We start from the raw sequence: 11,077 nt of genomic DNA on the forward strand, positions 1-11,077 counted from the left end.
ACTGTTGTAGCGATCTGCAAAAACAAAATCATCAGACAAATTGTAAGGGACAGTGTTCCGTCAGCGTTTCCTCCAGTGCGCATATGGGTATCCACATGCCCGCATACGCACACTCGTGTACATGTACACTTATATACATATGTACGTAGGTGTGCACATACGTACGTAGCGAAGCCCATAGGCTGATATGTACAGTCGAATGTTAACCGTACCATTTCTATATATAAGTATATATATATATATATATACATACGTAATTGGCCATACTTTTGGTTTCAACCGCGTAATACCACCGAAATTATTATACCTTTTTTTTGTATATAATTTTTGCAAATTCGGCTCGCTTCACTGGCACTTCAACTAAGTGTGACATGTACATGGTGAATACATTTCTTTCAAAAAAACCAAAAGGAAGTCACAAAAGTACCAACTAACAATATATATTTTCTTTCCATTGGTCACGCATTAATTTTAGCACAACAGGAGGAACCCATTTCTTTTATTTAAAGTTAACCTTGGATAATATACATATAAACTTACCTCTATCTCCGCTATTTTTGAGCACCAATGTATATCTATACTTAGCATCCCGTATAGCTGGCGGTATCCAGGACGATGCCGTTTTTTGCACTTGACCGCGTTTAGTCTTTTTTGTTTTTTTCTTTTGTATATAAATACACACACACACTTTACCACTGATAATTTAGCTTATCTCGCGCGACACTTTTACAAGGCACCGTGACTTTATGATTAACATTTTCGGGCTTCCTCCGCTCTAATTTATTCTGTCCAAGCTAGCCGAGCGTGTCACTCATGCCGCACCCACTCAAAAATCTCCGAAGATCAGCCACTCAATTTATTGCCATGCAACCATACACCCACACGCACGCCACTGCTTTATCGAACCGCAGGTTTAGCCAGGTTTCACACCTCAGTTGGTATGTCGAGTTGATAAAGAGTTTATGGCTACTTTCACTTCCTTTACTTACTCACTCACACATGCACACCAACACTTCTACTCATGGCAAAGGCTGCTGTTACAAGTACAACAACAGCACTTAACGCCATAAGCACTCAAATAACTCGTGGCCTAAACCGAAACCGCCCCTGTGAGAGAACTATTCTAGTAGCGTTGGACCTGTCCAAGGCGTTCGACACTGTCAGTCATTCAACGCTACTAGAAGATATAGAGGCCTCCTCACTCCCACAGGGACTGAAACGGTGGTCGGCGAATTACCTGAGTGGTCGCCACTCGTCAGTAATCTTCAGAGACAAAACCAGCAAGCCACGTAAAATTAAACAGGGGGTACCACAGGGTGGTGTCCTGTCCCCGCTACTGTTTAATTATTACATATCAAAGCTTCCTCAGCCACCAGAGGGTGTTAATATAGCCTCATATGCTGACGATTGTTCGATCATGGCGTCTGGGAATGGAATTGATGACTTGTGCTCAAAAGTAAACGGTTACCTCCGCGAACTTTCTCGCTTCTTCACTGCAAGGAGCCTAGCCCTATCCCCTGCGAAATCCTCGGCAACCCTTTTCACCACCTGGACGAAGGAGGTCAGACTGCCACTGGGTATTCACGTCGATGACGTAACAATACCGACGGTGAATAACCCGAAAATCCTCGGCAAGGCAATTGGCCGGCCGGTTCTGAACTACGCAGCGCCCGTATGGTCGTCGGGGACTAGCAGGACGCAGTGGATGAAGCTGCAGACCTGCCAAAACACGGCATTACGAACCGCGACAGGATGCCTCCTGATGACGCCTCTACATCACCTTCACGACGAGGCCCAGATGCTCCCGGTAAAGGAGCATAACTTAATGCTTTGCAAGCAGTTCCTCGCTGGGAGCTACAGACGTGGCCATCCCAGCGGGCAACTGCTCGCGGAAGAGCCCTCGCCACGGCACGTCAGGAGGCATCTTTACGAACTGACAGACGAAGTCCAGAGCTATATTAAGCAACCTCTGGACCCGACAACCTACCGACAGGCCCTCAACGGCATTCACAGGGAATCAGTCTCAAGTTATGTAGACTCCCGCCCTGTGATAGCCGTTCTAGGCACACAACCACCGGACGTGGACGGGACAGAACTTTGTCTGCCTCGGGAGACCCGCACAACAATAGGCCAACTTCCCTCTGGCTATTGCAGCAGGCTCAACAGCTACCTGAGTAGAATCAACGAGGATGTGCCCAACCAATGCCCGGCATGTGGAGAGTCGCCAAACGACTCCCGGCACCTCTTCACATGCCCTGAGAATCCCACTCAGCTAACGCCCCTGTCCCTATGGACAGCCCCTGTGGAAGTCGCACACTTCCTGGGCCTCCCCTTAGCTGAAATAGACGACAACGATGATGGATGAACCGTCCCGAACGAGGCTAAATAGCCGCTACAACAACAACAACAACAACAACAACAACAACACATTTACCAGAATTTCCCAGCAAAAAATCTTCGGACTAAAACTGGTAACTTCTCACAGAGAGAGAGCCGTATTTACTCTTTTTTGTTCTCTCAATAGTCAGAATACGGAGTACGGGATCGATTTCCAGTAAAATCTGACTGATTCTGACTAGTCCGGACTCGTACGGGATCGCAACTATTATTGAATCATGGTGCAGACCAAGAATGATAGAATACAATAATGGACATTGACATTTGTGTATCACAAGTAAACAAAGAATAGAGCGAAAAGAAGAACGAATTGAAACTGCCAAAGAAGTTCGCATTACAGCGAAAAACGTGTTTTAATTTTGCGAAATACGAAAATATTGCATTTTTCACCTAATCTATTAAAGAACAGTGAACATTTTAGTGCACTCCATTGCTTTTCAATTGAGGCTGCTTCAGCAAACGTTTTAGTGTACTCCATTGCTTTGCAATTAAGGCTGCTGCAGCATCTCTGCTTGATTGATTAGTTAACTTGCTAATGGAGGCTGCGTGGAGCAGAAACAAAATCATTGTGAGGAAACGCTGCTAATATAATAATAGAGAAACATTTCGGGAACGGCTTTGCCGTGCCCTAAGTACACAAAATGCAGCGATTCGTCCCAGCGCTACACTTGCATCTACGCTTCTTGCATCTTGACGGGTGTCGCAATTTAACACACAGCACTTCATTTTATAAGTTTTTACGCAGTCTTCAACTCAAAAATCAGTCACAAATTGCAAATTAACACAATTTAAACTGATTTTTCACTTATAATTCAAATTTCTCTTTCGCTGATTTGTAAACAAAGGTTTATTTACAAGTTACCACAACTGTCAAAATCGGCAAAAACCAAAGTAGCGGTTCCACTGACGGCGCCACCTTTGTTCGCTGCACCGTGGGTGCAGACGATGTTTTCTTTTGATTCCAGGTTTTTACTACTGAACGTGCTGCACCAGACAATGGATCGCAAACCAGCAATCACGGGTACACTACATTTTCTCATAGTTACAGAATAGAGCCCCAGGGCGTAAAATAATAACTCTCGCAAAGGTTTTTTGGAAAATACAAGGGTCTTTAATAGATTTTGCAAAAAACTTATTTTATTATTAACTTTGTAAATATTTAACTTTAATTGTATTAATTAGTTTTAAAATTTTAATCCTTATTTGCATTTTCCAGCTTTAGGAGATAAGTACATGTCTTATTCAGGTGTATTTTTTCTTAGACTTTGTATAAAAAAAAAGAAAAAAATTGTGTAGGGTTAGTGTAAAAGGGGGGTAGGTAATTAGCCTATGGTTACAGAAGATATGTAATACAGCAGCCGACGAAGACTTGCGTGCCGCCTGCGCTTTTCTATCAAAGTGTTTACCGCTGGTAAACGCGGATGAAGGTTAAAATCTATAAACTAATTTAAAAAGTTAAGTAAAATCCGTGGAAAATTAACAATAAACTACTTTTTTTACATCCGGTTTTCTCTCAAATTCTTTACCGCTGGTAAACTCAAATGAAAGTTAAAATTTAATAACTAATTTAAAAAATGTAAGCAAAATCAGTGGAAAATTAACAATGCACTACTTTTTTCGCTAAATCTATAAAGGACCCTTTTATTTTTCTAAAAACAAAACTGCGACAGATATTATTTTACACCCTGTATGTGATAAAATATTCAGCCCTATTCTGAATTTCGATTACGTTCCCGCATTCCGCTCCGAAAGAATCGAACTTAGGTATTTTGCGTTACGATCGAATCGAAAGAGGAAGAGAGAAAACATCTTTCGAAATGAGCTGTTTGCCTAGGAATGTGTGAAATCGAAACAAAACAAAGAAATATTTTCCCCCAAACCATAGGAGCTCAAAGCCAGTGAAATTAGGTCGGTGTTATGCAGAAATTTTGTTTGGCAAACTGCGTGCAATTGTTGTTGCAGCAAACTCGGAGAGAGCAAGTTTGGCGACTCTTACAGCAAACTAATTTTGTTTGGTCAAACTGCAGCAAATTCGGCGTTGTCATATACAACAATTTTAGACAATTGTTGCTATACACAAAATTCTCATTTTGTGTTGGCAATAGGCATGAAAACCATAATGAACGTGCAACATGTGCCAAACTCGACATAACCACCTCCGAGCAAACTAAAGCTGAAATTAGTCGAGAACGCAGAACGTATACTTAAACGCAGTCTGTATACGCAGAATTTTGTCGATTACTGGAGCCCTCAGTGTGCTTCCCTGCAAAAATCGTTGGACCATGTAGTCTATTTGTGGTAAATTGGAGTACTTACAAAAGTGTTCCTCTGTCATGCTGTAGCGGAACAACTCATGTCTTTGCGCCAGCTTATATTTTGTTATCCGATCACTGCTCGTGTTTTAACGAAACGTGATTGAGGTTGAGCATTTGAAAGCACATTTGCATGTCTGGCTGTAGCTGAACGTGTAGAGATGCTCGCTGTTAGTTCTTAACTCCCAGCATGTTCGGGTTTGAATACCGTAGGAGGCAACATGTAATTTTTACTTTTTGTCTTGGTTTTTATTAATTTCGAAAAAGCATTTGAGAAGTGAAGAACAAAAGCGTGTACAAACGAAAAAACATAACAACAATGCCATTGTTAATATGTTGGAGTAGTTTTATGCTACTCTGATGTAATGCAGGGATGGAGTATACGGTCCTGCCCTAGGACATCGCAATGTTAATTGGACCATATTTTTTATATGAATTGTGGTTAATTTTGGAGTACTCTTTGGTCCTTAGCCCTGCAAAAATCGCGACTACTCCATGCATGCGTGTATAGAGTACTCCCTAAGGACCAAGGAGTACTCCAAAATGAACCACAATTCATATAAAAAATATGGTCCAATTGACATTGCGATGTCCTAGGGCAGGACCATATACTCCATCCCTGCATTACATCAGAGTAGCACAAAACTACTCCAACATATTAACAATGGCATTGTTGTTATATTTTTTCGTTTGTACACGCTTTTGTTCTTCACTTCTCAAATGCTTTTTCGAAATTAATAAAAACCAAGACAAAAATTAAAAATTACATGTTGCCTCTGACGGCATTCGAACCCGAACATGCTGGGAGCTAAGAACTAACAGCGAGCATCTCTAAACGTTCAGCTACAGCCAGACATGCAAATGTGCTTTCAAGGGCTCAACTTCAATCACATTTCGTTAAAACACGAGCAGTGATCGGATAACAAACAATAAGCTAGCGCAGAGACACCAGTTGGTCCGCTACAGCATGACAGAGGAACACTTTTGTAAGTACTCCGATTTACCACAAATAGACTACATGGTCCCACGATTTTTGCAGGGAGGGAGTACTCTTTACACGCATGCATGGAGTAGTCGCGATTTTTGCAGGGTTACTACACTGTTGCCACTCCTTAATGCCTTTTCATAAACTTACCCTTTCAACTAAAATTTTTCGTGCTATAATAGATTTTAGCTAAATATAAACTACTTAGTTCTCAACAAAAACCTTATTCAATAGTAAATTTCAAATATTTTAAACATATTTTGAATAGGAACTTATAACTTTTTACCATCTGTAAAACTGACAACCATCTAAAGAAGGAGAAATCAGCTGACACGGAAAAATCTAAATTCCGCAGATTTCTGCGCTACGGGCTACAACTACAGAAAAATTCTGCGGTGTTGAGTTTTCATTTACATGGCGCTTTGGTAAGACAGATCGTGTCAGCTGACTCGGGTTTACGTACCGGTAGGTTTACGTTCTTGACTAATTTCAGCTTTAGAAAAACGGAACTACATACGATCGAAATGTAGAATAGATATAATCGTAAATTTCGAAGATTGATCGAAAGTAAACTGAACGCAGAATACCAAAGTTGCCAAACGGAGATAATTTCGATTGGAGTCGATATGTAGAATAGGGCTGATTAATACTAGGAAAAAGGGGTGCAAAAGAAGTACAAAACTAAGGAGCACATTTCCAGATTTTTTCTTTTTTTTTTGCGTACATTGCAATAAAAAGCAGTACGTTTACACCCAAAAGCTGTACGGCTGTGGCGGGGAATATCAAAATAGGTACTATGTGCTGATCACTGTTATAGACTTGTGCGAAGTTTTCTTAAGTGTGAACAGAAATGTGAGCACCAATCCTTCACAATTTCAACGGAAGTATGCCAATATGGGGTACTGTTTAGTAAGTGGCCCACCTATTTCGGGGTATTGCGTCCAAAGGGGTGACCCGATCCAAAAAAAAATTGCACACACTTGTAGCCAAGGGTCTACCCATTATTTTAACATCCACTATTGTAATTTTTGGTCACTAATTTATTTACAAATTGGGTTTGAAATATGCCCTTTTTTGTAAAATTTGGAAATTAGCGTACATTTATCACTCCTATTCTCCTTAAAGCAGCCACTTCACAATTCATTTATGTATTCCCCTTCACTTTACACTTTACTCGATTAGTTATAACTTGATTTACGACTTTAATATTAACCAATTAATCACAATTCATTAAATAAAAACACCTTCAAAATCATGCGTCCGACTTTGGTTGCACATGCAAATTAAATGGCGGAGTTCAGCTGTCAAACTCCGAAATATGCAAAAGAATGAGAGACAAAAGAAGATAGGATATAACCCAGTAAGCATTAAAAATATAAAAAGGTGTTCTTTGCAAAAGGTGTTTAGCTCCTTTTCTTCGCAAAAGAGAAAGGAGAATTCTACTGCCTGAGGGTTATAATCCCTAAGTGCGGCCGAAGGCCGCCTACGCAGAAAGGTGTTCTCTGCAAAAGGTGTTCATCCCCCTTTCTTTGGCAACACAGAAGACAATTCTACGTAGTGAGGGTTATAATCCCTAAGTGCGGCCGAAGGCCGCCTACGCAGAAAGGTGTTCTCTGCAAAAGGTGTTCAGCCCCTTTCTTTGGCAACACAGAAGAGAATTCTACGTAGTGAGGTTATAATCCCTAAGTGCCGCCTACGCAAAAAGAAGTTCTGCGCTAAAATACTATCATATTACTATTACTACAACATTTCTATCTGCCGCTTTTTTCTTAATTTCACAATATTTTTAGTTAATTATTTTTTAGTTTATTTTTTTTTCAAATCGCCTGATAACCAACTTGGGATAATTTCTTTTATTTAAAAATCCCACGGTTTTCGTTAGTTGGGTTATATTCCACTTCAAACTGCCAGTTTGCCTCGGAAAATGCCGTTTTTACCCCATTTTCAAACGGTTCCCTAGGGGTCTGTGGGAGGTCCCCAAGGGGGTAGGGCTTTTCGTAAAGTGGCGACTGTCCCCTTTCGAATGAGGGGGGTTTGGGGGGCCAAGCCCCTCCCCCTCCGCCTCCACCCGAAAAACGATGGGCCAATAACTAAACATTTCCCCCAATATGTATGTTAATAAAACACAAATCAGTTTTTGATCAGCTAAATAAATATTCTAGCCGAAAGATATATAATCTTTATTAAATTATTCGTCATATTTAGGGGCTGGGGATTTAATGTTCCTGTAATCCCTAATCGGTGAATAGAACTGAAATTAAGCTGTAGTTAGAATAGCTTTTTTCAGTGGACCAACTTTACCTTGTATTGTTTGTCTTTGTATTCTTGCCAAGGTTCAGGATTCGATGAACGATTCCATGTTACATCAGGGTTTCGTGTAGCTAAGCGCAAAGTATAGTAAACTGCACCGAGCGCTCCAGCTCCAACACATACATATAATGGAATTAACTAAAGTCACATTAATTTGAAAAATGAAGTACGCAACAATAGTTAACTTACGGCTGGATTTTTTTTTAAACTTTGAAGACCCAATCCTTGCATTTTAAGATATTTCTTAGACCACTATGCTGTGGAATTAACAAACAATTCAATCGCAATCGACACAAACGAATATTTGTTGCGCAATATACAGCGATGTGGAAATTATGATTAAGATACTCGATACTAGGAATAGAAAAACGAATTTCGATACGTTACGATACCATATCGATACTTTTGGCATTCGATACCGATATTTTCTACTCGATAGTTTTAAAACGATATTTTTGGAATCGAATACCAGAACCCTAGTATCGCATCGAATGTCATAAACTCACATAACAAGAATATTGGCGCGTATTCATAGTCCAATAACTAACAGGTCTATTCTGCATGTTACCGATGATTTTGTAACCGAAAAATTGTATTACCAAAAAATGTTACCAGTTCTTGTCACCGCGATTCCAGGTACGTTGGTAACGCAGTTAAAATATTCAGCAATTCAGCTATGAAGAATTGTGCAAATTCTGGCATTGCACATTTCACGGGCCAGCTTATTAACAAAATTTACCGGTTACAAGAGTACACAGAATGCGAAAAGGGTTTACAAAATGACAGGAACTTTATTTACCGGTTATAAACTTTTTATTACCAGCGCAGAATAGACCTGTAAGTCGAAACTAACAAAGTTGCAACTTAAATTTAAGTACCAACTTAAAATTTACTTCNGTAAAGCAGTCGTTGTATATAACCAGAGCTTCTGCCTCAGATTAGTGCTAATCAGACATTGAACAACCGGCCCTTAGTCGAAACTAACAAAGTGGCAACTTAGGGCCGGTTGTTCAATGTCTGATTTGCACAAATCAGAGGTAGAAGCTCCGGTTAAATACAACGACTGCTTTATCGATCACATGCTATAAGCATGGTGTCAAAAACGTCGATAATGATGTTTAACCGGCAAGTAGTGATAACCAGACATTGAACAACCGGCCCTTAAATTTAAGTACCAACTTAAAATTTACCTCTATTCACAGTCGCATTTCAGACTTCTACTAAGTAGTTTCGACTTAGTTTACGATAGAGCAAAACGAGTGTGAAAATATATCTATTTTTCTTTACGATATATTAGAAAAATTACATTTTTATTAAATAATGTAAAATTTGATCATCCGCTTATGTAATTTTTATTTTCATGGCATGATTATGCAAAAGAATAAGATATCATTTTCTTGTTAATTTGGGGTGTTCACAGTTCGTTCCAAATAGTGTCTCAAAATGTAGACGTATACATTTTAAGACGTTTTCCAACCGTAAAATCTGTGGTGTTGTTGTTTCCCATACAAAATTGGAAAACGACGCCGTCTACATTTTGTCACACTCAAAGGTATGTTTTTTACGCGTCTATATTTTGCAACCTCGCAGTAGGGTTGCATTATGGCAATACTAATCGCATTTTTTTATTTATTGGGCACGTTTTCTATATTTGCATTTAATTTGAGCGCAATTTCTGATGAAAAGAAACAAATCAAGGAAAAGAAATAACAAATATTAGGAATTGGTAATTAAGTTAAATAATTACAATTTTTCAGAAACAAAATCGAAAGGCGATATATAAAAAATGCACGCAAAGAAGAAATGTCTGGCAACACCAGCAAAGTTTTGAGACGATTTTGCGACGACTGCTAGAAAGGGGTGCTCACAGTTTGATGCTTCTCTAATAGATTAGGTGAAAAGTGCAATATTTTCGCGTTTAGCAAAATTAAAACACGTTTTTCGCTGTAAAGTGAACTGTTTTGGAAGTTTTAACTCGTTCTTGAAAATGAAAAACAGCTTGCAGCAGCCTTTGTGCCACAACATTAAGGCGCACTCGACAAACCGGAGGAGAAGTTCGGCCAAACACTAACATATTTTATAGCGCCGGACTTTATTATTATTTCAAAACGTAGATATTGAGATGTTGACTTAAAACACCGAGGCCGCGGGTTCAAATCCCACCGCATGCAATCCTAACTATCTGCTCTTTAAAGCCCAATTTATATCCGGAAGAATTATTACAGGCCAACCTTATATGCGTGCGTAAAAAGCTAACTCAAATTCCAAGATTTGTCTTGCGTGACATTTCGATTTGAGGTTTATGCTCAATTGGCATTTTGGCGCGACTATGGATTCAAATTTTTCTCAGCAAACTTCTCTAAATTTGACAGAAATGCAACTCTGAGAAAACACGCACGCAAATTGATTTCGGTTTATCAAATGAGAAAAACTTGCGTGCGTGCGTAAAAAAACTCTCGCCGGTAATATTAGGTTGAGCTGTTAATAACATTGGCGCATATTCATGGTCATATTTAGTACTCAACTAAGTCGAAACTATTCTGAGTCACAACTAAAGCTATTCATAGTCGCCTTAGTTTCGACTTTTCTGGCTAAGTACCGACTTAAAATTTAGTTTCGGCTGCAGCGGCAACTAAGTCGTAACTAGGAAGAAGTATTTTATCAAATTAAGGGAAAACAGACGAAATATGTAAAAATTAAGTTGGTAGAGGGTGACTTTGACAATATTGAATAATCTCCAACTAAAATTTACAAACATCGATCCGTTTTATTCGGAAGATGATATTAAATGCGTATTACAATTCGAATAAAGCTACATCACAATTTTATAATTGGAATAATTTAGATAAATTCTCAAATAATAAGTCAGTTTCACGCTAGTTCTTTTAAAGTAAATTTGTGCATAACATTTAGATATCTACTATTTGCATGTTTCACAGCATGCTTTCGATAAACATCGACTTCACATCACTGCGGTTGTTCTGGCTATTTCACACAATTGGGGTGTTCACAGTTCGTTCCAAATTGTGTCTGAAAATGTAGACGTCTACATTTTCAGACACAATTTGGAACG

The 11,077-nt window shown here is 39.2% G+C and overlaps 1 protein-coding gene across 1 annotated transcript; it reads right to left on the bottom strand.

Annotated features, from left to right (window-relative positions):
• Window positions 1-7,828: 7,828 nt before the first annotated feature.
• On the bottom strand, window positions 7,829-8,400 carry ND-MLRQ (NADH dehydrogenase (ubiquinone) MLRQ subunit). Its single transcript, XM_017624481.1, has 3 exons — window positions 8,194-8,400; window positions 7,996-8,142; window positions 7,829-7,945 (listed from the first exon to the last, which is right to left on the bottom strand). Exons 1-3 carry the CDS (start codon window positions 8,233-8,235, stop codon window positions 7,883-7,885), a joined length of 252 nt encoding a protein of 83 aa, XP_017479970.1. The 5' UTR covers window positions 8,236-8,400; the 3' UTR covers window positions 7,829-7,882.
• Window positions 8,401-11,077: the final 2,677 nt, after the last annotated feature.

The sequence above is a fragment of the Rhagoletis zephyria genome, unplaced genomic scaffold (assembly GCF_001687245.7).
Source record: "Rhagoletis zephyria isolate East Lansing unplaced genomic scaffold, Rhagoletis_zephyria_1.1 Rzeph_scaffold_03640, whole genome shotgun sequence".
Taxonomy (NCBI): Eukaryota; Metazoa; Arthropoda; class Insecta; order Diptera; family Tephritidae; genus Rhagoletis; species Rhagoletis zephyria.